At 47.8% G+C, this 27,733-nt stretch overlaps 11 protein-coding genes across 11 annotated transcripts; 6 read left to right on the top strand and 5 right to left on the bottom strand.

Annotated features, from left to right (window-relative positions):
- Window positions 1–1,291: 1,291 nt before the first annotated feature.
- On the bottom strand, window positions 1,292–2,049 carry N7500_010034 (DOPA 4,5-dioxygenase family protein; the record flags this gene model as incomplete). Its single annotated transcript, XM_056681172.1, has 4 exons — window positions 1,292–1,566; window positions 1,668–1,725; window positions 1,793–1,925; window positions 1,979–2,049. 4 exons carry the CDS (start codon window positions 2,047–2,049, stop codon window positions 1,292–1,294), a joined length of 537 nt encoding a protein of 178 aa, XP_056528554.1.
- A 644-nt stretch (window positions 2,050–2,693) lies between these two features.
- On the bottom strand, window positions 2,694–4,057 carry N7500_010033 (uncharacterized protein; the record flags this gene model as incomplete). The annotated part of the gene is made up of 2 exons (XM_056681171.1): window positions 2,694–3,900; window positions 3,960–4,057. 2 exons carry the CDS (start codon window positions 4,055–4,057, stop codon window positions 2,694–2,696), a joined length of 1,305 nt encoding a protein of 434 aa, XP_056528553.1.
- A 316-nt stretch (window positions 4,058–4,373) lies between these two features.
- N7500_010032 (uncharacterized protein) lies at window positions 4,374–5,391 on the top strand (the record flags this gene model as incomplete). The annotated part of the gene is made up of 3 exons (XM_056681170.1): window positions 4,374–4,592; window positions 4,667–4,886; window positions 4,949–5,391. The coding sequence occupies 3 exons, from the start codon at window positions 4,374–4,376 to the stop codon at window positions 5,389–5,391; spliced, it is 882 nt and encodes a 293-aa protein (XP_056528552.1).
- Window positions 5,392–5,723: 332 nt separating this feature from the next.
- Window positions 5,724–6,638, bottom strand: N7500_010031 (40S ribosomal protein uS4; the record flags this gene model as incomplete). Its single annotated transcript, XM_056681169.1, has 5 exons — window positions 6,586–6,638; window positions 6,492–6,529; window positions 6,413–6,431; window positions 6,237–6,335; window positions 5,724–6,132 (listed from the first exon to the last, which is right to left on the bottom strand). Exons 1-5 carry the CDS (start codon window positions 6,591–6,593, stop codon window positions 5,724–5,726), a joined length of 573 nt encoding a protein of 190 aa, XP_056528551.1. The 5' UTR covers window positions 6,594–6,638.
- Window positions 6,639–7,972: 1,334 nt separating this feature from the next.
- On the top strand, window positions 7,973–8,828 carry N7500_010030 (60S ribosomal protein eL21; the record flags this gene model as incomplete). Its single annotated transcript, XM_056681168.1, has 4 exons — window positions 7,973–8,069; window positions 8,192–8,259; window positions 8,326–8,373; window positions 8,498–8,828. Exons 1-4 carry the CDS (start codon window positions 8,034–8,036, stop codon window positions 8,826–8,828), a joined length of 483 nt encoding a protein of 160 aa, XP_056528550.1. The 5' UTR covers window positions 7,973–8,033.
- A 3,472-nt stretch (window positions 8,829–12,300) lies between these two features.
- N7500_010029 (uncharacterized protein) lies at window positions 12,301–12,675 on the top strand (the record flags this gene model as incomplete). The annotated part of the gene is made up of 2 exons (XM_056681167.1): window positions 12,301–12,314; window positions 12,462–12,675. 2 exons carry the CDS (start codon window positions 12,301–12,303, stop codon window positions 12,673–12,675), a joined length of 228 nt encoding a protein of 75 aa, XP_056528549.1.
- A 2,602-nt stretch (window positions 12,676–15,277) lies between these two features.
- Window positions 15,278–17,904, top strand: N7500_010028 (putative C2H2 zinc finger domain protein; the record flags this gene model as incomplete). The annotated part of the gene is made up of 2 exons (XM_056681166.1): window positions 15,278–15,361; window positions 15,415–17,904. The coding sequence occupies 2 exons, from the start codon at window positions 15,278–15,280 to the stop codon at window positions 17,902–17,904; spliced, it is 2,574 nt and encodes an 857-aa protein (XP_056528548.1).
- A 1,350-nt stretch (window positions 17,905–19,254) lies between these two features.
- N7500_010027 (RNA-binding protein) lies at window positions 19,255–20,582 on the bottom strand (the record flags this gene model as incomplete). Its single annotated transcript, XM_056681165.1, has 4 exons — window positions 19,255–19,382; window positions 19,438–20,057; window positions 20,132–20,315; window positions 20,339–20,582. 4 exons carry the CDS (start codon window positions 20,580–20,582, stop codon window positions 19,255–19,257), a joined length of 1,176 nt encoding a protein of 391 aa, XP_056528547.1.
- Window positions 20,583–21,459: 877 nt separating this feature from the next.
- N7500_010026 (translocon subunit SSS1) lies at window positions 21,460–21,877 on the top strand (the record flags this gene model as incomplete). Its single annotated transcript, XM_056681164.1, has 4 exons — window positions 21,460–21,544; window positions 21,608–21,666; window positions 21,736–21,763; window positions 21,837–21,877. 4 exons carry the CDS (start codon window positions 21,460–21,462, stop codon window positions 21,875–21,877), a joined length of 213 nt encoding a protein of 70 aa, XP_056528546.1.
- A 618-nt stretch (window positions 21,878–22,495) lies between these two features.
- On the bottom strand, window positions 22,496–24,861 carry N7500_010025 (WD40 repeat domain-containing protein; the record flags this gene model as incomplete). Its single annotated transcript, XM_056681163.1, has 6 exons — window positions 22,496–22,740; window positions 22,795–23,560; window positions 23,621–23,920; window positions 24,065–24,441; window positions 24,498–24,599; window positions 24,663–24,861. 6 exons carry the CDS (start codon window positions 24,859–24,861, stop codon window positions 22,496–22,498), a joined length of 1,989 nt encoding a protein of 662 aa, XP_056528545.1.
- Window positions 24,862–26,581: 1,720 nt separating this feature from the next.
- Window positions 26,582–27,273, top strand: N7500_010024 (sorting nexin-3; the record flags this gene model as incomplete). The annotated part of the gene is made up of 3 exons (XM_056681162.1): window positions 26,582–26,659; window positions 26,857–27,178; window positions 27,245–27,273. 3 exons carry the CDS (start codon window positions 26,582–26,584, stop codon window positions 27,271–27,273), a joined length of 429 nt encoding a protein of 142 aa, XP_056528544.1.
- Window positions 27,274–27,733: the final 460 nt, after the last annotated feature.

The following is a 27,733-nucleotide window of genomic DNA, read 5'->3' as shown; positions in this document are numbered from 1 at the left end:
CTTCTCATGGGCATGGGATTCAAAGACATACCGTGGGGCGAGAAGCAGTTAAATGAAATTGCAAGTGATATAAGTTCATAATCACAAGGTCTTTTGATATTCTAGCGATGCCATGGATCCCTCGGGGTGAGTGGTCTTCTTGGCGGGGATCATGCCAGTGTTCTGAGCAGCAGATCACAGCACCTCGACTCAGATGTTCAAACTCGGACAAGACAGCGAGGCCGTGGACAATCTAAGGGGTACTCAGGTGGCGTTTCCTGTATAGTAGGGTGGGATTCTTTGGGTATGTATGCCCTATCTATCTCCTTTATCCCCCGGGGTAAAGTATGCAGTATGCAACCCTGAGGAATGCGAGCCCTGTGCCGGGTGCCGCATGAACAGGTGGGTGCATTAGTAGCAGTACATATAAAGAGTCGCAATACAGTATTTCTTGGTCATGATAATGATGCGATCTGCATATCACATCTCATGGCTGAAGATCATTGCTCTATTGCTTCATTTGCTGACGATGTCACATGCCCGCGAAGCCCTCATGACAAAGTTCGGACTGGCATCGAACTAAATTGATTTAGTTGCAGTGATATAGCCTTTCTGTGGATATTGTTAGTTGTAACACTTATCTGTCTTGGAGACCCTGATGTGCCCATGGCGCTCCTCGGCTTATCTGTATAGAACGGTGGGATTCACCAGTATCATCATCTGCACCAGCCGTTGACATTCCTCAACATCACACGCTGTGGTGGCCAAATTCTCTTCACCTCGATGGCCGCTTGTCGTGAAATATTCTCGGGGCTTAAGATGGGATAAAGTAGTCCACCATAGGGTGTGTAATCTGAAATCCACTCACTAAAAAGCTTCGGGGTTCTTTAAATTGACTACATGCGTGCAAGAATGCGACTTCGACTTTATTGAATCTTCTCTACTTATGTATATCTATTTTTTTCACGCTTCATATGATAAGCTAGCATGGTTAATCTTCGCCATGCCATGAAACTTGGCTATGAAGCATCTCGGACAACAAAGAAGCGACTTTGGATATCAACAGCTCATCTGTTACTGATCATAAGATAATGGTTAGAGTCGAAATGATTACTGGTATGTATTTGAAAGCGTTTTCTTCTCCGGTCCGTTGATAAATACTATCCATTTAGTGGAATGTGGCCGTGCTTGCTTGTGGATGCCAAGAAGAAATATGTAAATAGTACGTACATACTGTGCATTGAATTGGCCTTGTCTCTTGATAAATATTCATTGAATGGCATTTATACTTTGCTAGAACAATCCATTGATCCTACAGGTTTTCCTGCTTCGCCTTCATCAGCTTAAAAAGTCTCAAATCCAACGGAATCCGATCACCAAGCCAAGTCGCGCGTTGGGTGTGATTTCGCTCATCCTCTGATGCCACTGTATTGGGATGAATGAGAGCGCTAAGCGGTCCCCGGTTGATAACCAACCAGGGAATAAAGGCTCCAAACTGCGCGGGCGTGAACAAATTTACTTCGAACATTGCCACCGGGTGCGGGCCAATAGGCCGGTCCCAGAAAGTATAGATTCGAAGCTCGGGAACTGTTCAAGTGTAAGCAAGAGATCAATTGAGATGGAGGACTGAACCCCGCAGTGGGCGGCCAGGCGATGCAGTTCCTGGATTAAAAGAGTGCGCGGCTCACATTCTCGTCTAACTCTTTCATGGAGCGCTTTGGCGTATGCGGCTTGATCAGGGTTGTTCTGGTCGATGGGTCAGTTTCATTGTAATTTGACTTTGTCGTGCGAGGTGGATGGTGGCGCGACCTACCTGGAAATGATAGATGTGAATGTCGAATCCTCCCTCCCGGCCTTTGGAAAGAGGGTCGGGAAATTCCGAGTAGGCTTTGCTTAATACGCCATGCTGAGGGTTCTTCAATGACTTGCCGTCTTCGGCTCGCTCGCTGCAACAGAGGATAAGTGTCTTGAGTCCGATATGTTTGTATGAGATACTTACTCGGATAACGGCTCTAGGTTCTCGTATCCCGCTAACGGAGATGGATATGAGAAGGCAAATGCGTCTGTCATTATGAGTAGATTTTTGTTATTGGATAAGAGAAGAGAGCAGTAATGAATGTAAAAAGATAGGTGCAAGACTGTAGGTAGATATGTAGGAGTACAACTTGGGTTGGTCAGCGGGTTTGTAAATCAGTACAAATTGAGTCAAGGACAAGACAAGTATATCTAGTAAGCATTGACTTTATCAAAAAATTTCGTCAGTTCAACTTGAAGTATCATCATCAACGGGGGAGTTTCCGCACTCTGACAAAGCCGCGGAACAGGCCGGGTCGAGATCGACTCCGTACTTCGATGGACAATTGTACACTGCACTATTTGGTGACTATACAACATAGCTAGTATGAATTTTTATTTTGTTGCCAGACAAGGCCCTTATTTGATAATATTTATCGCCGAAATCAATCGCTCTCGTTCTGGGATTCAATACTAGCCTACGGAGAAATATATATACCTCCACCCAAAGGCAATGGCTATATAACATCGAATTATTGAAAGAATTTAATGTTTGTAATTATGATATATAGGCAAGAAAGGTCAAAATATCAATGAATGAAATAAAGACCAAGAAATAATGGAAAGATATGATATGCACCTTGGTATCACCCATAGCACAGTCCTAGAACGCCAGTGATGGAAAAGTCCAGCAAGAAACACTACCAAGCAGCCCGAATGTCAATATGACCATCGTCATCCACAAACTTGCCGCGATCCCATTCCCGTCCTTCACCCTTCTTCGACCATTGTACATCCTCCGGGTTGCCTTCTCCGTCCACGCCCGCAAAAGCGGTGTTATTTTTCCATTTATCAATGACCGCCTCGTCAATTCCTGCTGTACGTAGCCTCTCTTCGCCTTTATTTCTCCAGCGCTCACGATCGCGCAGCGCCTCCATTGCCATATCCCAGTCATCGTCTTTCGTCATGAGCCCCGCAACAGGACGACGGGAGGATTCCTGGCCCAGGGAGTGTAATTTGTCTTCTTCTAGATGCACATCGGTAGCCGGGTCATAGCCGGGTGCAAAATGAGCATCGATATTGCTCATATTGTGTTTATAAGCGCCTCGCCCGCGCGAGCGGATAGGTGCCTCGTTTTGTCGAGGAGGGAGTGGTCCGACAAGGTCTTCTAGGGGATCGGATTCGTTGCCGGACTCATTTTGACGTGCGGTTATAGTAGACAATGGCGACACTCGTCTATGCCGCGTGTTGGGTTCAAGGCGAGAACGAAGGGAGCCATGCGGCGATGCATCTTCCCGCTTTGATCGCCGAGATTTGTACGACTCCGGTGAGCGGGAACGGGAAAGGGAGCGAGGTCCAGAATCACGTTTTTGTCTTCGATGGCGATGGCGGTCGATACTTCGGTCCCTGTGCGGAGAACGGCTGGGAGACCTTGAATATGACCGATCACGTCGCCGCCTGGTATGTTCCTTATCTCCACGCCGTCGATCTCTCCTAGATGACTCGTGACCCCGATGTTCGCGCCGATGTTCATGACGGTCTCTGTCTTTCTCTCCAGCTCCGTCGTATTTTTCGTTTGTTCGTCGATGCCTCCGCGACCGGTCCCGTTCCTCCAAGGGGGAGCGACTTCGTGTTCTTTTTCGGTGTGAGAGATGGCGATCTTCCCGATCTCCTCTCCGGTGGTCTCTTGATCCTCGAACTTCACGACCATCATGTCGTTTGGAAGAACGGTCTGTCGAAGTCGGAGCCAAAGCACCCGAAGCACCTGAGGCCTGATATTTCAGCTGGCGCATGCGCTCCCGTGCTTCTCTTTCTTCCTTGAGCTTGAGAGCGGTGTTATGATTGTCTGTTACTTTGATGAGATTTCGTAGGAAGCGAGTATTGGGTTTTGGGGCATTGCTTGTCGGCCTGCAGGTGTTTGTCAGTCTTGTACCTATACAAACCGCATACTATGAGGCTAAACCAACCTTGAGGGCATGAAAGCACTTAGTCCTTGGGACGCGTATTTTATAGAACTCTCCTTGGCCTCCTTGGCCAGGAGCTGTGCAACATAATCGTCGTCCATGATCCAAGTGAGCCGCAGATCGCAGCACTCCGAGGATGTGGAAAGAGTACGCCGAGCAGGGCGAGGGATGCAAACAAGGAGCAATTATGTACAGCAGGAGATCATTCTAGAATGAAACAAAGGCGAAATCCTTTTTAGTTGAAAGAGAACCAAGAGGCGAAGTCCAAAGCGCCTTCCAAAAGTTGGACTGACCGCCTTTGATATCTATTTACTGTATGCCCGCAGGTGGATTCGACCCCTCCAAGCTCTCTAGCAATCGCAAACCTCGTTGGTTTTTCTTTCACAGCCAGGCTCTCGATAACCAGGCCTTGCAAATATGGCAAACTCGTCATCTGAAGCCCTTGCGGCACTTCGGCAGCTTGAAGAGAGTGGCGACCTGAAGAAACGACTCGCGATTATTCGCATTAGCGAGCCAATTTCCACCGAAGTTGGAGGATCTTACCCATCTCCCTCAAAGCGAACCTCTGATGTTTCTGTCTCCAAGTTCGATGATCCTACCCCGGCCTCGTTGGAGGCCGATCTTTCACACTACAAGGTCCGCGCGACGAGCCCGAATACCGCGAATGCCCGTTGTCCAAACCAGCAAAGGCTGATTTCTTCTTCGCATAGGAACTATTTTCCAAGCTGCGATTCTCCTACCTCGAGCAAGTAACGAAAGAAAAATTCTTGCGCGCCATTGTTGGCGACCCGCCTGTGATTGTCGGACACAATGAGAACATGGAACTAGAGACGCAACTAGCCGACGTGAAAGCCGAGCTCAAAGCACGGAAAGAAGACGCACGGATTATGATTGAGGAAATGGAGCTAATGGGCCGTGACCTGGCAAGCCGTGAGTGGCCACTGACCCGTGGACGACCAGCATTTTGACTGAAGCGTTTGCCGCGGCTACAGGTTACAAAAATGTCGAACTTCAAACTACACAGCTTTCAACGCTACCTGCTTCAATCGAGAATCTCGAGTCCACCATCGCCGAGCTCCGCGCCAAGCAAATAGCCACCATGGATCCTTCCAATTCTAACAATACTTCCTCGTCACAGAATCTTCCTCTTCCCGCGACCTTGGCACTGTTGGCGGAACGTGAGGCCGAACTGGCAACATTGAATCGCCAGCTGGCTACTATGCACAACACATTGCCTCGGAAGACTCGAGAGGCTGAGGCAATAGAGAGAGAGCGCAGCGTGCTGGAGCGACGGAAGTCAGATGCGATCGCGCAAGCCCGTGAAGCCCAACGCAAGAAGCAAAAGGGTGAAAGTGATGGACTAGAAGAGATGGGTCGTTGGTACAGGGGGGCAGAAGAGATCTTGAAAGAATTGGTGGGGACCACACAGACATGATAGTCTGCAGGCCAAGCCTAGACTTGTGTACGATGCCACGAGGGACGAACGGTTGAGCTTATCTAGTGGGTGGGGATCGGGAAATGGCGTTTGGGATCTACTGTATATATATGGGTCCTTGGATCTTCCAAGGCTGTAATTTCGAAAGCATAAGAATTGAATTGATTAAATCGGGTTCCAAATTGAAGCCTTTCGGCTGTTTTGATTCATTTGTATTGCATGATCGTATAACATGAGACGCTATGCTGCAGTCATTTTGAACCTCCATGGTATGAAGGCGCCCCAAGCGAAACCCGACCGTACTCCATTTTTTGGGGAATATTGGGAATGATTTACTCCTCATCCTCCTCCTCGGCCTCCTCACCACCGGCGGCGGCAGCGGCCTTCTTGCGGCGAACACGGCCGGGACGGCCACCACCGAAGGGAGAGGTGAGAGAGAAGTCGATGTGCTTCTGGGAGTCGAGACGGACCATGAACGAGGGAACGTTGACGATCTGCTTTCCGACGCGGATGTGACGCTGCTTGATCAGGACACGGGCGTGGTGGATAGACTTGGCGAGGCCAAGCTTGTAGACGCAGGTCTGGAGACGGCGCTCGAGGAAATCATCGGCCTTGAGGGCAAGGACGTAATCGAGCTTCATGCGGGACTCATCGAGCACACCGATGCGGACAAGACGGCGAATGAGGGCGTTGCCTTCGAAGAGACGCTTGGGGTCCTTCTCATCGAGAGTGAGGAGCTCACTGTGGGAAAGATGAAAGATTAGCGCCATGTCCACCATATTTGATATGCATTGACCCGATCGCTCGAAACCTTGCATAATCACAGATTGTTCCTTGGCACATACCGAGCAGCACGACGGATCTTAGAGAGGGTGAGCTGGACACGCCACACCTCGCGCTTGTTGCGCAGGCCGAACTCGCCGACAGTCTTGAGTTCAGCATCACTATTGAAAAATGTTAGGAATTATGAAAACGACATAACCAGAAGCACGCTTCTGGTTAGTGGCCGGAGGGTACTAACAGACGGGCCGACTCGAAGGCTGTGATGAAGAGTTAGCCTTCAAATATCCAAATTGATAATTTCGTCAGAATTCACTTACGGCGACGGGGGACCTTGTAGGTCTTGGAGGAAACGCGACTGCACAGAAACTGATTAGAATGTTGCAATGCCTTCAATTTTGTTGATATACTCACGGGGCCATAGCTGCGGTTAGATGGGCGGAGGTTGTCGACGGGAGGTCGAAGGGTCAAGGACGAATTGAGAATTTGAGTGTGCGCGATGCGAGCCCTAAGGGGCTAGTCCGAAAAGGGAAATATTGATTATGTAAGCATTGACTTTTGAGACTCTGCGGGATCCATCGATGGGTTCCACTCTTGAGCAACATTATTGAGGATTGTCGGCCCTTCAATCAACTAGGCATGGTCATTTGTAGCTATTCTTTTGTGTTCTCTGTGCGAACTACTCGATCTCAACATGACAATCCTTTATCTTGGATATTGCAGCGTGGAAGTCGTGACACTTTCAAGCATCGCTCTAACTTGGGACCTCATGTTGCATTAGGCAAATCATCAAAACCGGAAATTATATGATGGTTTATTACACTACAATATACCAACAAGGCGGAGGGTATAGGAGTCCAAGACAATCAGGCCATTTGAGTCGTCTTAAACCATTTCGGCCGATCGCAATCAATGGGCAGGAGCTGTTTTCCCCAGCACGCTGGTTTCCCCAGCACGCTGGTTTAGTGCTCACTGTAGATTTAGTTTATCTAGCGAAGAATAACAGTCTGTTCCCTGATGCTCAGCCCATGTGAGTTGTGTTAGATTCTATACACTGGAACGGATCCAAGGGTAGTAGCTGCTTGAGCAGGTCTCAGGGGAGAATTCAGTGGTTATCATTGGTTCATTGTATTGCATTGCCACCTGACATCCGTACCTATCCAACGTTTGAGTGTATTATTGTTGAGGCTTCCTTTGGTACTTCGAGCTCTGAAGCCCTAGAGCTATGACTGTGGGTTCCAGGGGGTGTTGATATCACTGAATGTCGAGGATGACAAGGGTAAGTTAAGCCGGTGTATGGCGACATCGAACGCTGAGTCTGCGGGGGAAAAGGATGGAGAATCACCGCATGAACCTTAGAGGTAATAAGCCACTCTGCTTACAAGATCTTGCAGTGGCAGAGCTCTGTGATATGATCAAATAATCTCATCGTCCCCTCGGCTAGCACCGACATCACCACTTAGATGTCCGCTGTTTCCGATCGTTCTTGTAGCTACTGCCTAAATCACCATGAGAATAGACTTGAAATAAAATGGAGGTCGAAGTTAATGAACTTGAAATACAGTTTTTCCCCATGGTATGATACAGATATAAAAAGGGAGGGAGAATAAAGGACTCGTGTTTACGCAACAACCTCGAAGTCGACGAAGGGCTCGAGGCAATGCAAGCTTTGATTGGTCAAAGAATAATTATCGCGCTAACCCAATATAGGGTACACCAACTAAACCTAAAGCGGTGTAGTGGGCTTTCTTTTAGCGATGATTAGTCACCCATCCCACAAATTGTTAACTGACACTCTCGTTTTTTCGTGTTGAAGGCCCCGTCGACAATTAACCACCAGCACCAACCACAACACCGCCGTCATGCCTCACTCGTACGGTCTGCGCGCCGGCACTCGGGTACGTTTTGATTCCCTCTGCGACACACGTCTTTTTTTTTTTCATACTGGAACCACGATCTGGAGCAACCGAATACGCCCTTGGGCCTCAGGGAGGATAAGTGCTAACGAAATGATGAACAGTATGCCTTCAGCCGTGGCTTCAAGGAGGCCGGTATGATCCGCCTCTCTACCTACATGAAGACCTACCGGTACGCTCAAAACCATCGAACCTCGAAAAGAAACGACAAGAATTGAAATCTAACGGATATTTTTAGTGTTGGTGATATTGTCGATCTCAAGGTCAACGGTGCCGTCCAGAAGGGGTCAGTACAATTCCGAACTTTTCTCCCCACGCTCTTGCTCGATAGCAGTGGCCGTCCACTGCGATCACACACCACGGGCAACGCGAAATTGGGAAGACGGGACGAGAATCTAACAGTTGATCAGTATGCCCCACAAGGTCTACCACGGTAAGACCGGTGTCGTCTACAACGTCACCAAGTCCGCCGTCGGTGTCATCCTCTACAAGAAGGTCGACAACCGCTACCTCGAGAAGCGCATCAGCGTCCGCATTGAGCACGTCCAGCACTCCCGCTCCCGTGAGGACTTCATCAAGCGTGTCAAGGAGAACGCCATCAAGAAGCGTGAGGCCAAGGAGAAGGGTGTCCACGTTCACCTGAAGCGCCAGGCTGTTGGCCCCCGCGAGGCCCACTTCGTCAAGCAGGCTGGCAACGCCCCCGAGACCGTTGTCCCCATCGCCTACGATACCCACATTTAAAGGGCTCGTTATCGAATTGGAACGGTGTGTGCGGTTGTTAGGTGTTTACTGGGTTTTCGCTCCATTTTTGCCTAGACTGAAATGGACTTTGATACATGAGACGAAGCGCAAAGGGTTTCGGATGCCCTGGCACATCTCTCGCCTGTGCATAGATTCCCTTGAATGAAACAAAATCAAAAAATTTCCGAGTTCATGTCAACAATTTTCCCGGTCCGGCATAGCTCAAGATTCGATCTCCTGTCCTAGACCTGCGCTCGTAGTTCTGTTCTTCCTCGCTTTTGGTTTTGATCGGTCACCCATGCCCGGTGCCACTTGTATTCTGACCAAGCAAGGCTCCTATTTCAAGTCTTCACCAATGGTTTACCTCGGAAACTAATTTTAAAGGGTACGTACGAGTTCTAATTATCTCGAATGATGATTGATACTACGGTGTGGCGGTGATCACTTCACAATCTGCTATCCTCGTCACATCATTCAGCAGTACAACGACCGGTTTACTTTACTATCCGCATGCGCGAAGTTCAGATCTCAAGTTCAGATCTCCAAGTATGATACGTTCTCGACCTTGATCTGAACTATCCGAAGCAGATTAGCTAGAAATGCGGCCTCCAGAAGATTAGGTATTGCACCGAATGAACTTGATCAGATCTGCGTGTTATACACTTTGACCGTGATCTCCTTGGATCGGTACAATCTAGCTTGCCTCGCGTTTCATCTCATTCGCATTCTTTTCCGCACTCCCGACATTTCAGCCTTCCTGGCAGTGCCATGTACTTGCGTCACGGTACGGGCCTTTCTCAACCACAGCTCCCAGCTCACCGCCGAGATAATACCGTTTTTTCGATTTGTACAAGTGTGGCACAGCAAAAAAAATATAAAAAAAAAAAAAGAGAAAGAAAGGAAAGACTTGATGACATACATGCTCCCAATACCTTTGTGCAATTTTCAATGCCAGGGCCGCAATGTTGCATTGCAGATACGGGGTAATAGTTAAATGGGCGCAGCAGTCTTTAATTGCACTGCCTCCATCACATACCATCATACTTGAACTGACATCGGCCGGAACCCAAGTTGGGCATCATCTTAAGTCTGCTGTACCTAGGCGACGAGTGCACCCAAGGTCACTCGCCCATTTGGCGCGATTCCTGTTTTTCGGTTGACCAGTATTACCACTCGCAACCCGAGATACTACCTTAGTTGTGTGGGCGAAGTATCCGATCCAAACACTAAAAATCCACAGACCGACATTTGGCAAGCATTGTACGAAGTACTCCATATAGGATTCTCATGTTTCTCTTAGACCCCTGTTTGTGGAGGTGATTGGGCTGTCTGTAGCCAGTCCCGTCGATAGACTATCGTTGCCCCCTATCTAGTAGGTGAACAAACCACGCCTGATTTGATTTGATTTATCTATTTATTTTTTTTGCCTATGGACTTACGGTAAAAGATTTTCGCCTGTTCATCTTCATATCCTATGTTCGGGACGCCCGGGTGATACGAATTACAAAGTAATGGCTTCCTAGGTTGGTGATTGGGTTGTTTGTGTTCCTTGCGTTGCAAGCAGAGCACGTTGGGTAAATGAAGATGTGGCCAGACACCTGGACTTTGCACCCGACCCATCCCCGAAAATTCTGGAAGGGCTGGTCGATAGTCGAATAGATACAATTTACAGAGTACAAGATACCACGAACACCAACCCCCTAATGTTTCAGAATCCGAATGACGTAAAAGGGGCCGTAAAGTGGAGAGAATATATGTTTCGTTATCATTTACTCCGTACTCACTACTATATCCCTCGATCGGCCTAGATTGTCACAAGTCAGGGACAATCGTGGCTTGGATCCTTCACCCATAGCAATATCTGCATAGATGGCGAGACTCTTTGCTTTCCTGAAGTACAAGGTGTGGGACTCCTTGCAGCCCAGGTTCCGTAACCAAGAACCCAACTACAAAGTTCTGTGAGCGACATAGCCCCAATGGCTTGATTTGAGGAATCCGTAATGTGAACAATCATATGCAAGATAATACCGAAATAGTAAGGAATTTTCTCGAAAGTGTTTATTCTCCTTTAATGGGGTGAACTTTCCGTGACCCACATTCCCTTCTGTTGCGCATGGCTTAGACTCAAAGATCATCCACCTCGTTCGCAATCTACAAACTGTGGCGGCGGACCACTCCCACGGGTCTATAGATCGACAGATCACATACTCTGACATATATTGTCTAATGCACCGTGCCAAAATGGGCACGACAGAATTGTTACCTTGTGTGTGTGTACCCCTACACCGACTTTCTACAACCCCGGGGATGGACTTCTGAAATTGAAGGGAAATAGATTCGTAAAGGTGATGGCGAAGGTCAGGGTGAGATTTGGGCATCTGGACGGGCCTGTTATTGTACGGTGTAAACAGTATGATGCATAGACCCAAAACACCCTGAATAATGGGAGTCTCGACTTGGGCGAAAACAGCCAGACTGCTCTAGAGCTTTGAAGATTGTGGCTGATGATGACATGGAGCGCCCGGGGTAGGTCTAACGCATCACCTTAAACAGGGGTCCACCTACTAGTCTGGTGAAGAAGATTGCAGGGACAATGAATGCATTCTCATTTCCTATATTGGGATAAGATATCATTCACACTTGAATCAAATTGTTACAAGAGCCATTGCCGAGCAGACGCGCAATGCCTATGTGTCGCGCCTGACGTCTAGACATGCAGACTGGGGTAAGATCGGCAGGGCAGACACAGGAGGAATGATCCAAAGAGTTTTTACATACGCTCTGGGCAGGCCCTTTACCCAATGAATGCCCATACAAGGACAGTAGGCCCCGACCAGACTTATCTAATTTGTAGCTTGTATGCTATTGGCGACTCTGTGAACGAAGTGATTCTCTATGTGGCCCCCAGTCTCCACCTTCGTTATTCCCTTTCCGCAAGAGAAGAGGGAGATATAGGAGATACACTAGCCTCTAAGCTTCTAGTTCTATAATTCTAGGGTGTTGATCAGCACTATGGTATCTACAAAAAAAACCCTTAAATATGCCTACACATGTGTGGTGGATCCGATCGCAGATCCTTCACCTTATACCTTCTATCCAAGCTTGTCTGCCTCCATGCCAGATAAAAAATACCCTAGACCCTCCACCCAGGCAAGTTGAGCCTTCATGCCCGGGTGCTATTTTGTAGGCAACGAGATGACCAGATCAAGCCCTGGATCCTCTTCGAAATGGCTTATATCCTGGCCTCTTTCCCTCCCAAGTCTTCAAGTTTACACTCTTCAGGCTCACACCTCGCGCACCTAGCAACCTCTTTGAAGATCTGAGCGAGCAGTCATTGAACTATCCACTCTTGCATTGTAATTGAGCTGCTCCCCTAGCTATCAATTCTATCAATCCATTTGATTCTATCCTCCCCCAAAGTCGGTGTTCACCGCTGCCGTTGACTGGCCAATTTTCGCATTTAAGCGCCAAAATGAGCTCCAATAAGTAAGTCGCCTAGTTTGGCACCGTCAATGCCCGCGCTCCCCCTAACCCCCGGCAACCTCAATTTCCAACCCCGTTGTCATTGATGTCATTTAAGCAACCGGGTCAGCTGTCTTCTCGTTCTATCTGCTAACCTTGAATATTTCTCAGAGATTCATCGTCTGCCTTTCTCGCGGGCGAAGCCCCCGGCAACGCTACTGAAAAGACTACTCCTCTCTGCCAAAGCGACGCTTCGCAGGAATCTTTGCCAGCCTCCAGTTCCGAGGTGCAGACTGAAAGCTCAATGCTTGAGGCGTGGGTGCAGGCGCCCGTTTCATCGGAGCCGTGGTCACCTGCCAAAGCCGCCTACTCGCCCCAAAGTTAGGTTTTGGTCATGGGAGTTCGTTGATATTGAGTTTGTCTCAGAATAAAGTACAAGGGTATACGGGGTAGCTCGGTGGCGAACAAGATCGGAGAATTGGTTTCATCTATTTGGTTGGGACGCTACTTCTTAGATGGGAAAGATTTGGCTAGGTTGGCTAACGGTTTCGAGGTTGGGGCTTCTGGGGTGTCTTGCCGGTCATTGGTCATAGATTGTTTTTTTTTTTTTTTTTTTTTTTTTTGTCTTTTCCTTCCCCCTTTTGTCTTGTTCTGTGTTATTCTTTTTTCTTTTCTTTCTTTTTTCTGACAGGACGAGGTTTGTACGTATGTGGAGCAGATAAACAATATTTAGATTGCATTTCTTTTTGATCTCATTTTTCTTCTCAGATCTAGACAAGGCGATTGTGGTCGGGCAATATATGACGTACTGTAGGACATGTTACGGCATTCATTTTTGTCAACCCAGCGAGCAATGGATATTGTTCCGGCTTCAAGAATTTTCTACCTGGAAACGACTTGGAGTATCGTTCGACCTTGCATTCCAACTCCGGTGACCCACGGTAGATGATAGAGAGCCTCTCGGTCTAACCCGGTTCTCCACTTGATCCGAACCTTGAAACGTCAGTCTTCACTCCATCCCTAATTGTCTGGTACTGCTGCACCACAAGGAATCTTTTTATTTCATTTTATTTTCTTCCTCTCTACCCGTATGCGTCATATACCGTAATAACAAAACTGAATGGATATTATCCAGTCTCAACCTATTCTACACAGCTCTTTTCATTTTTATTGTAGCCTGAAATAATTACAGAGCAACTAGTGATCAAGTCGAACATCTGGTGAAGAAACAAGCGAGGATGTTGAGTGGCGAGTATCACCAGTTGCCCCAGTATTTTGCAAACCCTGCACGGAGTACTCCGTATAAAAGACAAAAGTACAGGTATGATTGTCATCCGAGCACAAGGCGGGTTGATTGGTCTTAGAACAAGGGGGGAGAAATCGGGTCTGCTATTGGAAACGGTGAGAAGCCAAAGGAGAGCTTCATCTAAACCCTATTGATGAATAATCCATTCATGGACATGGAGAGAGGCGGTTGCTTTCTCCGAAGTCCCCTTGCAGCAGGATCCCGGGTAAATACGCTTTGGTTTTTAATCACCTGCCCGTCAAATTTGTTCTCCATATTGCCCTGACAGTGCTTCTAAGGTCTGAGAGTCTTGCTTCACTTTCAGGGGTGTAACCAGTAAATTTTCAGTCTTTTTATCCACTTCCTCCTGGCTTCAAAAGCCCCGTGTTAGATGACCCGCTCTTGCTCTCTCAACAAGATAGATTTACTTTAATGTACAAGGTCGGCTCCAAAGTTGAATATCATTTGTCCAGCAAGGCAGAAGTCCGTGCGTCATAGGATCCCATATTGCAGCAGTCCTTTCTTTTTTGTATTTTCGGAGTCTCCGTATGTCATGATCCTTTGATTTGGGTATAAGCGGGTGACTTCTGGTGTTGTCCACTTTCCCTCAAATGTAAATTTCACCCATGCTATCATATTTCATGTATTGTCGACTTCGTGTCTCGTAACGATGGTTTCGAACGTAAGCATCTAATCTTCTCAAGCCCTCGTCGATATTTCTGGAGACTTTCACCGTTTGGCAGGGAATATGAACTTTTTGGCTTTGGTATACGATATAAATGGGTGAAATCAAAGTCACGTCGGAGGTTTTGACACCCTTTGGATTACGCACTCCCAATTGTCGCTCATGCATGGTCTATAGATCCATTCGATCTACCGACATAACGAGTATTGACCTGTAATTTTCTTTTTTTCTTTTCTTTTCTCCCTCTCCAGTCATGATACTAGTGGGGTACTTGTGTCGTCGTCTTCCCCGAGTATTTTCAGACTGTGTGTACTTTCAAAATAGAGACTTGCAAATGATCTGCGCTAGCCCAAAGCCACACACCAGGTCTTTAATAATTAAATTCTCCTTCCGTACCTATCCATGTACAAGGGTTTCGTATTATTCATTTGAGTACCGCCTCGTTCCCCGCGAACAATGGAAACCGCATAATCTCCGAGATACTATGGAGATAAGAAGATTTCTTTTTCTGATTTCTGTCTCTCTTTTCTCTATCTTTTTTCGAATTGGTTTAATTTATTTTGCAGAATAAGCATCCAGATCTGACACTCATCTCCCACAGTTTTACAATGACGCCTACCACCAAATTTCAAGGCCAAGATCTTCTAGGTTGCCTTATTTCCCAGTTTACATCGGCGCGATTGCCTCACTTGTTCGCTTGGGCGGCAACCCTAGTACCTCCTTCCCGGCACTGTTATACCCGGGGGTTCTTCCGCTTGCTTGCGATCATCTCGTAACGGATTATTTTTGTATATTACATTGCTTTAGTCTGGTAAATTGGTAATTTTTCAATTCCAATGATTATCTAATATACCCATTTTATAAACCCAGAAATGGGGGCGCAGACGTAGCACTGCCTATGCATATAAGGTCAGGTTCTCTCCGGGATTCTTATATTCCTCTTTCTCCCCCTCCCTACTTCCAAGGGCTGCTCTCTTTGCTCTGACATTATTTACCTTCCCAAGGAATCTGTTCATCATGGTCTATCCTTTCAATGATGAGCAGTGGCGTAGAGCTTCTGGCTCCGTTACCTCATCTGGGTGGACTGGTACAGAGAATGACGTGAGTTGATACGCATCCAGAAATCCCAGCTTCAAAGTACTAATCCTGGACAGGATTATCTATGTCACTACTCCTCTGCAGAAGGGACGAGTCTGGGTTCGGACCTCCCACAACAGGATTCCGGATGGATCAATCCCGAGCTCAATCACCGAGCGGCGGAACCTCCACAGCGATTCGCGAGTGATCTGGATGGTATCGATCTGAAATATTACCTTCCGGATGAAAATATCCCTCAAAACCTAGAAGAGGATCTAGGAAGTTCGATCATCACTCAAAGAGCAGCAGATGATAAAGGAGATGAGAGCAATACCCTGCAGCCTTCACAACCAGTCCAAACGCTTCCGAAGGGGATTGATCGGGCCACAATGGGGATACCAAGTTCCGACCCTTTTGCTCTACAACCTTCGCTTGATGGTGTCATGTCTCAGGTGGTTGATGCCTACAGAGCTCTCACCTCTGGCCAGTCAAGTCCTGAGCAAGTTCCTCAAGCATTGCAGAACCTTGAAACGATCAAAAACTTCTTTCATACAAAGCTTCCAGCACCTCCCATCTCACCAAATGGATCTGCTGAACCAGAAAGCGAATTGTTCCGATGCTGGCAATGTAATCCGAAGCAAAGAACAATCTATCCAAAATTTGCTGTATTTAGGAGACACTTGACTGGGCATGGTATACTCGAGTGCGAGTGGCTCTGCAATGAGCATCCCTGCACTGTAAGAATCCGCCGGCGGGATAGGATGCTTGACCATCTTATTCGCAAACACAATAGAGTCGGTGTGCCCCGAGCTGATGTGGATGCAATGCAAGTGAAATACGCCCCTCCAGCTAAATGTCCTATCTGTTCCGACATAACACCTTCTTGGCGTGTCTTTTTCAAACATATCAGGGACCACTGTCTTGTTTCCCCTGGCTCGGGGAATGCCTCTACCAACGGCGATCAGTCTCGTCGCGATGACAACAATGGCGGCAATGGTGGAGGTGGCAATGGTCATAACCCTTTTGTGGCTGGGCCCAGCAATCCGAACAGAGAACCGTCCAACCAATTCAATAACTGGATCGGGAGTGCTCCTTACTCTAGCACGATCTTTGGAGACTTCGCGAGCAGGAGCAATGCGCAGCCTGGTCCCATATTGCAGTCTGTTTCTGATGATCAAGTCAACAACGTCTACAACCAAAGACCCAACAATGTCATTGGAGAACACTCAGCGGGTGACATGCCTCTCTCGCCTTTTCAACCAACGGCTCACTTCCCCAGAGGAGCCGGTGGACAGCCCCAATCCCAGCCTCCACAAAACCCTAGGATGCCACGATCCAATCCTTCGATCAAGCGCAAGCGGTCGGACAAACAGAAAGAGCCAACAAAGGAGAAGGCTCCTGACCCGAACAAATGCCGACGATGCAAACATCCCATGGCCACATGTCAACTGTGCAAATCGGTTCGTGGTTGCCACGAATGTGGTGACATGTCTAGGGGTGGTATCCAAGGTAGAACTTCCTCAACTATGCCTGCGCCAGCTCTCCCAGATCCATCTCCTGCCATCTACAATTTGGACGAGTCCTACCTTAACCCATTGGCGAGCTTTGAAATGCCCCAAAACATGCCCACTCAGCCATCTACTTATTACGATCACAATGAAATGATGCAATTCGCGGACCTGCGATCATATGGTGGCATGCCCGACGCATTCATGGGAACATCAAACCCCGATGACAGTTTTATGATGGTGGCAGCGATCCCCGCAAGCCACCCAACCCTGAGTGATCTCGGCGGCAAGGTTCAAGAGTCGTTTGTTTCCGAAAGTGATACTAGGTTACTTCGCAGCATTGGACTTGGCAGATCGGATGACTCGCATTCTATCAAAGGACAAGCCAAAGAAATGAGAGAAAAAGCCTTCGGTGGCCCGGAGGCTCCAGGCCTACACACAGACCTAGCTTTTAGAACCAAAAGTTCTTCGGTCACTCTAGAAAACCCCCAACTGGTGTCTCCCTGCCAATCTTCCGGTCTGATAGTACCCACCGTGCATTACAAAGCCCACACAAGCTTGCAACTATCACAAAACGAACGAGTCGAAATGTCATTCCAGATGACCCCGGAGCGTGGATCCAGCAGCCATCCCCTTCGCACGCGGGTGCGAGTCTTCGTGAAGCTATTCACACTTCGCGCATCGGCAGCACGGTCAAAGTACAAGGAAAGGGCTGGCGAAATTACTTCTGAAACCATGTCCGACGATGATTCTGAGTCCGATTCTGATCTTGATTCTGACCAAGTGCTTACTCTCACATCGTCTTCCGGTTTCGAAATCCCTCTTCAGCTCTACTGGACTGAGGACGTGGAAGACCAGTCACTCGGTTTTGACATCAAGTGGATATTACTGAAGTTAGCTCAGTGGACTAGCTGCATGGATGCCGATACGTGCCACGACCTACTCCCTTCTGACACCAGCTATGCGCTGGAATTGATAACTATCTACATTCTGTACATGCTCAAGGTTTCTTGGTTGTCGGCGGGTCGCAAAGGGTTGAATCGATTTTTGATCATCTAAAGGCACCCTCTTAACCTTTCCTCTGCTCCCATTGATACGTATTTCCCCCTTGTGCTTGATACCTTCAAGCTCTTCGGTCATTTTACACATATTCTTTCATTTTCTTTCATCTTCTTTCATCTTCTTTCATATCCTTCCCTTGCCAGATTCCCTATCTTGTTGTCTATTGTTATTGTTGCCTCATATCTTACATAAAAATCCTCCTGTACAAGCCTGTATACTGCGCGACTGGGCACCAAGCTTTGAGGAGATACATAATGTCGTCACGCGTTCATGGGAGATTTACTACTTGAATGATATTTTACGAATTTCAAGATTGGACCCGCAATGAAAATAGGATTTACTCGCTATGAAGCTCTTCCTAGTCCCAGTTCTAGGCAACCGCATAGCCACTTTAGGGTTTTTGAAGAATCGATCTACGTCTTACTTGGTGCATCATTCATTATTGGCCTTACTGCACTGCCCCGTCAGGCTGTACTGTCTGATCTGATTTGGGCATACACAGAAATGGCAGGCTATAAATCTGCTCCCACGATTCTAGGCAACTGCACTGCCACCATAGGGTTCTCAAGAATGGGTGTACGAAGTACCCCTTGCTCAGTGCAGCGTTGAAAATTAGCCTCACTTGCACAGCCCCCTCAGGCTGTATACTGTCTGGTCTGTCTTCGTCATACACAAAAAGACACGCTCTCTCTATATGAGCTGGACCGTAGTCTGCACAGTCTGCTTCCTTTAGCAAGAGATATCAAACTAAGGTTGACCACGTATTTGTATTTGATGCAGGGGTATTGCATTGCATTACCTCGCATAACTGGAGCATACAGCTATGTACCAGCTACTTCGTACCTGCAGATACATCGATCCTTCTTCTATATCACTTCTATAATCACGACGGGGTGACGTGAAAGTGAGGTCAGATCACGTTACATCTCCATGCCCTTATTTCGCCGAGTCGTCTCTGACTACATAGCTAATTACTTGGATGTACGTACATACTTTGTACCTAGAAACTGGAAAATGGAGTTTGAAAAAAAAAAGAAGAGATATCCTAATACACCTTAGAAAAAGAAAAACGAAAAAGTAGCTAGAACCAGAACTAGAAAGATGATCTTGTGAAAACAACCTCGACCTTCCCAGTTCGGCAGCAATTCCCTCCCCGAGCATGAGAAAGCATCCATAAATGAATATGGAAGATCATATCTCCTCTTCAATCTGAAGAAAGCTCACCGTGCACTGATAATCATCATGATCCATAGCAAAAGGCAGTAGCGATGCCGCTAAAGCCAAATGACGCGCGCGTAGTTCCCAAGCGAAAAGCCCTGATACGGCGCTTCAAACACGAGTTGTGTTCTAGTCTTGGCGGCTGCGCTTCGCGCCGTGAGGGTTCCAGGAACCTCCATCGGAGCCAGCACCCTGATTGTTGGGGTTATAGTAGCCTTGATTAAATCCGGGGTTGGGGCCTTGGAAACCTTGTTGTCCTAGAAAAGATCAGTATTCAACCGAAAGAATGGACAGTATATCGGAATCACTCACCTTGCATCGGCATGTTGCCTCCCATGCCGCCTGCCATGCCACCGCCCATCATGGGGTTCATACCAGCCATTGGGTTCATGCCCATGCCACCCATAGGAGGAGTCATAGTGGGCATACCCATCATATTGGGACCACCGCCCATAGCGTTTCCACCACGACCGCCGCGCATACCACCACGCATACCACCACCCATCATGTTGCCGCGATTGTTGAATCCGTAGTTCTGCATGCCGCCCATCGGGCCACCCTGGAAGCCACCCATCATGGGGTTTGGTGCGCCACCTTGGAATCCACCCATGGGGTTGAAATTGCCACGGTTGTTAAAGTTGTTGTTCATGTTACCACCCATACCGCGGTTGTTGAAGCCGCCGCGGCCGCGGAATCCGCCACCAGTGTGGTTGTTCATGCCGTAGTTAGAGTTGTTACCAGTGTTGTGGGCTGCGCCACCACCGCGACCACCAGCATTGCGCATTGGAGTATCCTTGGGAAGGGTCTTAAACGGGTTCTGGTGTGGGCTGGTGTAGTGCACGGTGTGTTTGCGCGTGGGGCCACCATTTCTTTCAATACTGTGCTTAGTTGCGGTCGATGCCTGCGCGGTGGTGAACTCGACATATGCTTGACTGTCAGGGTTTAATATATTAGTATCAATGTTCGATATTGTAATTATGCGCGACCGAGTATAAGATTTTCTTACCCCTTGCTCTTGCCGTTCACTTTATGCTCGCTGAAGGTCACATCCTTCAACTGGTCCTCAACTCCGGCCTGGTTGACCCAGCCACGAATATCGTCGTCGGTTGTCCACCAGGATAGATCCGAGATCAGCAACGCAGTTGTGGCATCGGGATCCACCGATTGGTCCTCGTATTCCTTTCGCTTGACTCCCTGAGGGGGGCGGGCAGACCGTGGTGGGGAGTTTGCTGCTGAGGCGCTGTTGGAGCTCCATTGTTGTTCAGCTGCTGATTCTGGGTGGGAGCAGTGTTCTCCTGCTTGACAGTGTTGGATGATCCGGTGCTGGACTCGGGCTGATTCTCGGGCGCGTCCAGGACGAGCTCAGAATCCTCCTGCTTGAAGTCTCCGGAATCATTGGCATTGTAAGTGCCATCACCGTAGATGTCAATGTCGAAGTTATCGTCGTCGGTAGCCATTGCGAACTAGATTAGTATCCACTTCCGGGGACTGGGTCTCAAAGAAAGTATTGAAATTGCCTGAGTATCTGATGTTCGATAATACAGGCCCTTCTTCTTCTTGATCCTTTCCGCTTCTGAGCAAGTCAAGAAAAGTGCATGTCTGCAGACACAAGCCACCAATTAGCATTAAGAAAAACACGATAAGAATCCATGATTAGTGTAGGGGTAGCGCGATTCCCGTCTTAGCTCCCAACAGCCCGTTGGACAAGTCCTCACAGGTAAAGCGAACGGAAAATTGGCCAAATCCCCCGAAGGGTAACATAGGAATGACAGACATAAAAACAGGAGGCCAGAATAATACGTACAATCCGAAGCGAGGAAAGCGCTTCCGGTAGAACAAGACTTGCGCGAGCTGCAGACGCGGTGTACAGAAGAATGAGAATCAAGGTTGTCCCACGAATGAACCGGATACAAAGGGGAGTAGAGAAAAAGAAGCGCAAGCCGCCACAGACAGGCAGCGATTAAGTGGATAGAGGGAATTTGGTTAGAACAGGAGAGCAATGAATGAAACAAGGGAAAGGGTGAGAGCGTTCGCGGCGAGGAGTACAGCACGGCGCCGAGATGTAGATAATTCAATAAGGTCGTTAAGTTCTTTCTCGACGCCAGATGAAATTGACGAATGAGTATAAATGCGAAATGGCGATGGCGATGCCGATGTAATCGCGAACGGGCCAGACTGGGAGCTGGAGGTGGAACAAATATTATCCCGTCCCCAGAAAGGCCATTTGGTCATTCCGGAGAAACCACCTATTCTTCTTCCTGTTCGCGACTTCATCTTCTCCAGCTCTTAGTCTTGTCATCTCTTCCAGTCTTCTTTTTTTTCTCTCCCGCAATCATGTCTGAGACTTTCCAAGAGCTTGCCGATATCCCTAAGGATTTCATCCGGGAGGGTTCCCAATTTGTTCGCCGCTGCACCAAGCGTATGTCGATCAACAGTCATTCCAGCCAATTTTCCAGTTCCCGATATGCTGACTTTGCAACAGCCGATAAGCGTGAATTTATCAAGATCAGCCAAGCTGTTGGCATGGGTTTCCTGGTTATGGTATGTGTTTTACCATTGTGGTGACCCCTGGATTGTATTTCATGACGGTATAACTGACATCGCCGATAGGGAGCCATTGGCTACTTTGTTAAGCTGAGTACGTGACCCAGAATGCGGATATCAATCCGCGTATGCAGGATGCATGGCTTGTATTAACCTGCTTGTTATAGTTCACATCCCCGTCAACCAAGTGCTGGTTGGTGGCGCCTAAGGGAGAGGCACTCAAATCATCTGACAAGTTGAGAGAGATGGGAAAAGGCTGACAATGGGGAAACTCTTACGGGCGGGAAGAGATGAGGAACGATAAGAGACAGCATGGGCAAGATGTCCGGGATCACAGGCAGCCCTAAAGAAGGACACCGCTCTATCATCTCAACTAAACAACACGACCCTACCCCGCGGAGACCTCAAACCGCCCTGGACTACGAGCCTTCCCACATTGCAAATCACTTTTCCTTTTACGTTTTGGATTTCTGTGGCCATCACCACCAGCCACTTGGCGCTTTTTTTTTTTCGGCGAGCGATAGGAGGCAGAGCATGATCGCTATCTATGAGATACCACCGTTTTTCGCATCCTGTATCAATAGGGGACCTTGTTTTACTTAATTCACACCCTTCATGCTTTTATTTCTGTCTACCATTTCTCGATTGTGGGATTCTGAACAGCCTGAACGATGGATTGGATGGATTGGACGAAATGACATGTTTCATTCGTCAAAATAAATGCCTACCGAGTATGTGTTGCGCAAAGATACATGAATGAACATATCCAGAATGTGCATAATCAAAAGCCAGCCCTAAATGCTTTTGGACGTCACTTTGTCCCCATTTACCACATTGCATCCCCTGATTCCTGGTCACCAACCCATCGACGAACAGGCCGACTGCGCATTGGGCGCCGTGGTCGACCATGTGATGCATTCTCGCGATAGTCGTCAAACTCAGGGATGTGTCGTAGTCTATCGTCATAGCTCTTTCCAATGGGTGGATCCCCCTCGTCTTTAGCAGCACCGGCATTCCATGAATGCACGGTACAAGTGCCAGTAGACAAGCCCCAGCCATTCCAAGAAGTTGCTGAAGGTGGGATTAGCAATGCTCACTAATAAAAATGTTCTGGGTAGTTCCTACCTGCTAGTACTGGCGCACTCGGGTGCCAGCTTGCATCTCGAACGCAAGTCCTCCATAGCATCTCCCCACTCATCTCATACGCTGTAGCATATGCTTCTGGATCACGCGGTCGTGAATTGAGTGTCGCTTGACCAACATCAATGGTGTCAGCTAGTGTAGCATCTAAGTTGTATACATAAACCTTGCCGTCCTCACTGCCGCTGTAGACATAGCGTGAGTTTGTGCTTCCCGGTGGGGAGAAATGGCAGCGAATCAAGGTTTTGAGGACTCGGTGGCCCCGATATGTAACAACAGAGCAGTCCTTCTTAGCATTTCTGCGGTATTGGTCTGGATACTGCTCGAAGCGGTAATCGAAGCCGGTTGTGTAGTCGACGGGATCGATGTTTTCCATATCAGCGGATGTCATCATCTTGCGCAGATCCCAAAGCTTCATCGTTTGGTCTTTGCTGTTGGATAAGACGTATCGGCCATCCCCTTTGCTGTCAACATATGTGACTCCCTCGGTGTGGCCCATGAAGGCACCGGCTTCACGTCCATCGCCCATTGACCGCCGGTCCCAAACCCTAATTGTCGTGTCATCTGATCCAGAGTACAGGATGTGCGGCGAGGATGTGTCGCCATAACACACAGCATTGACATGATGTTGATGTCGATCTCGTAGGTTGAGGACTGGCTGTCGTGTTTCCAGATCATAAACGATGACCGAGTCTTCTGATGTGCCGGCGACGACCTCACGCCCATCTCCGGAGAATCGAAGAGACCAGATCTATTTATAACTCATCAAGTTAACCATTACGTATTCCAAATAGACCATCATTTCACATACCCCAAAGTGTGAGCCACCCCAGCCCCGTCTTCTATTTTGACCCACTGGAGAAGACATATCTAAAACGGTTGGATCTGAATCATCATCTGGGTCTGTAGTAGCCATGTATGCCTGACTTCGGATTGAACTGTAAACAAGGAAGCGGTTGTCGGGGCTCAGCGTCGCATCGGTGATAGTCCACTGACCGAATGGATAGTCGACGGTTTTGTAGTACTTCCAGTCGTACGGATTAGATGTGTCATACATCCGAACCTTGAAGTCCTGCGCGCAGCAGAAAAAGAAATTTCCATCATCCGAGAACTGGCCCGAATAACTTCGCGTGTCATAGTGAATGATCATATCCGCAGTTGAACTTGGAATGAGATCCCTGGCAGGGGCCAACCGTAAGCGTTAGTCTTGTTCGCTAACATGATCACCCGCGCGCGGACTGTACACTCAGCCTACCTGGGAGATGGATTGGCCTGCTCTTTTCCGCACTCCGTCAGTATCAACGCCTAGTTCTCGCCACATAAGGCTTGTCGTTAAGAACTTCTTGCGCTGTCTCAGCCGGTCGCCGTAGAATTGGTCAGTTCCAAAATGACCTTCGCCCATCAACTTCTTGCCCTCCGGGTTAGGAACTGGTGGAAGTGTAACCCTTTCTGTAGATCGTCTGGCGCGGAGGCGATTTCGGAATATGGGCATGAAATCCTCGTCGCTAAGCTCATCGTCTTCATTTCCGAGATGCTCTTGTTCTTCTCCCATAGCAGCCGGCCAGCCGTTGGCTTGGAGGATATGTTGTAAACCACTGGATGCAAGTAACTCGAACAATCGGGAAGCTGGTACTGTAATTCATAAGCAATTGTACTGATACCCTTTGAGACTTTTTAGCGCAGCATACCGCGCATGTGTCCCTCATTCAAGTCATCTGTGTCCTCACTTTCGTCCAAATTGTCCGCTGTGAGCTCGATATGAATGTTTCCGATGTCGATATGGGGATTATCTATTACGAGAGAGCGGTTAGTCCATTTGTATACTATTTGGAGAGACTTGGTTTTGATATTACCATCTGCAACACCAAAACCCATTTGCTGGTCTTCATTGCTTATATTGTCCTCCTGTGCGCTATCATGCCTGGACGGCTCTGCCGCGGTGTGGTAATCGGTATCCAGCTCGTCGTCTTCCAGCCATTCGCGGGCAGGGTGCCAGATCCCTTCTGAGCCCCTTGGAGATTCTCTCCCATTATCAGGTGACCCTGAACTCATGGTGTATCGCTGTGGTATTGGCAGGTGAGGGGATGATGCTTATCGATACATTGATAAGTCCAGACCTCGGTCACCGCCAGCCCTGGAGGTCGTTTTGGGTTATGTCATGCCGTGGCTTAACCCCGAGGCTTAACTCCGATCAAGGTGAACATTGTTCCTAACGTCTTCAAGCACCCCCAGTACGCCACATATCTTTGTAGAGTTTGATCTCCAATGCAAAGGATCAAGTTCCACAAGAATCTATGTGGCGTAATGAGTAGGTATAGTTGATACACTAACTACTTCCTTCAATACGCATCTTGAGAGTATAAAGCCCAAGGGTAGACTTACTTGCCCCTTCGAGACCAAGCTTTACATTTATAGATCTGTCCCCAGTTGTGTCACCTCCATGGTGTCACCTCCATGGTGTCACCTGCTCCAACGCTATAGCTTGGTTCGATTGAAGCACGTCGTTTCTTAGATATACAGCACTCACTTCACCCTTCAAGAACCAAGATGGCGTATCATATGCAGGGAAGCAGAAGCCTCTGGTCAATGTATCTTTAACTTTTAGATATGCAGACATCGTGCATATTCTGAAAAGCGACAGCACCCTGCCAATGCCTTTGAACGGTTTTGATAGAAAGTCTGGCCCAGGCCTCTCAATTGTAGTTGATTCATGCTGTCTCCCGATAATTTTCTAGGTCTAGAGAAGTGAATGCTCAGATTGTAGGGTCGTATAAATGAGGCTTGACTGATAGTGTTGTTCTGCCAATTTTATCTTTTTGCCGGTTCTTAATGATATTTAGAATATCTTTATTTTAGCGGTAGGCTTCAAGTGGCATTTTGTTTTGAAAACTTAAGGATAGATTTCTGGTAGAGATATTGTCATATGGATTATATGCTCATTACTACAACGTATATTTCCTGACCTAGGGCTAGAGACGTCACAAAAAGTCTTTGTAAGAAAGTGCAAATTCCAATTTCCGAACACCAAGTATGTAATAAAAGAAGCCATCATGCATGGATTACGTATAAATTCAGAATCAAACTCGAGATACCAGAAAAATGTCATCATCGTTGTTAGTATCAAGGTAAACCTTGCTACTGGCGCTAGATTCTTCCTTCACATATGCCTCTTTAAATGACTTTGTTATACGGGTTCGGTATGCGGCTGTAGCACGTTAAAGATACGCAAGGAGGCTGAAAAATTCAATCGTATCGTCTGATTTATCATTGAGTATACAAATTGACCACCAGGAAGGTAGGAAAACGGCAAATATATACAGTTGTAGTGTAGCGTATATATAAGAAAAATGATAGTTGAGTTGGTTTTTGATCATTCAAAAGGTTGGATGATTGTCAAGGGTCGTGCCGTATACGGCATACTCACGCTTAGAGGCATTCATTCTAAAAAAAAAGAAAATCGAAATAAATTTCGTGCATAGAATGAAGTAGATGTATGTACGGAGTACGGAGTAGCAGACCGAGAGAAAGCGGCTGTCACAAAGATAAGCCAAAAGGACGGATCAATTATTTTCCCCATCCCCACTGATGGAGATGCTTCTCCAACTTCCGGGCTTGGATTTCTTGGATCTCAGTGGTGTTCAGCTCCAGGGAATTAAAGTGAGAAAAGCTGTCCAATTAAATCACCCACATCAGCCATATATTTGAGACACCGCAATACAAAAGCCTGCTCGTCTTCTTAATTTTCCCTGCGCATCACCCCAACCCCACCACGATGCAGTCCGTCCCAGAATCGCGACAGCAGTCCTTTGAGGAGATCTACGGACCTCCCGAGAATTTCCTCGAGATAGAAGTGAGTTACATGGTGCAAAAGCTCAGCTACCCATACCAGAATCAATCCTATATTCCATCACCCCAAAGTCTCGTGCCCATATCTCTCCCCTAATCAACCCCCATACATCCCCACCCGAAACCCGCGTCACCACTCCCCATCGGGCACCAAAAATGAACACCCCAAGGAACACCCCAAACTAACAATGACCGCAACAGGTCCGTAACCCGCAAACTCATGGCACATCTCGCAACATGTACACGTCGTACGAGATCGTGTGCCGAACCAACATCCCCGCTTTCAAATTGAAACATTCCGTCGTGCGCCGCCGGTACTCCGATTTCGAGTATTTCCGCGATATCCTGGAGCGCGAGAGCACGCGCGTTACGATACCCCCGCTCCCCGGGAAGGTGTTCACCAACCGCTTCAGTGACGATGTCATCGAGCACCGCCGCGAGGGTCTGCAGCGCTTCCTCCAGATCGTCGCCGGGCACCCTCTTCTGCAGACGGGGAGTAAGGTGCTTGCCAGCTACATACAAGGTGGGTTTACTCTGGTCGCTTTTGTGATTATGTATTGTTGAACGTGCGCTAATACTCATTTTGCAGATCCCAACTGGGACCGCAATGCGTGGTAGATGACTATTGCCTTCGCTTTTAATTTGTTAACGAGAAGCATGCCTCATTTCTCAGAATTGGCTGGGTTTTACCTTCGGCCTTTCCAAACTCCATTTTTCACATTCATCTTCCACCTTTCCCTTCCTTCTCTCCTATCCCCTTACTCTCACATCCTTTGCACGGCAGACATACATCTTTCGGGATTTAAAATGGGTACCCACCGTGTATGCTATGTAACGATCATTGCTTGGATTTTTTTTCTCTGCTCGTTTGATATCCGAATTTACCGCTTCCTTTTTTTTTACCAATCAAATGCAAATACAAGCAAGTACAGGGTTTATCCGTTACCTTGACCGGGCAGGCGCTTTTTTTTGGGCTTTTTCCTCCATAAATTCACTATTACTGTTCTATTTTGCCGTTGCCTCGCTATACCTGTTTCTCCTTGTCCGTCTCATTGTCAATGACATTGAATTACGAAAA

The sequence above is a fragment of the Penicillium coprophilum genome (genome assembly GCF_028826855.1).
Source record: "Penicillium coprophilum strain IBT 35676 chromosome Unknown utg000006l_segment0_segment0, whole genome shotgun sequence".
In the NCBI taxonomy this organism is placed as follows: Eukaryota; Fungi; Ascomycota; class Eurotiomycetes; order Eurotiales; family Aspergillaceae; genus Penicillium; species Penicillium coprophilum.
The sequence above is the reverse complement of the archived record's forward strand: the minus strand, read 5'-3'. Positions and strand labels throughout refer to the sequence as shown.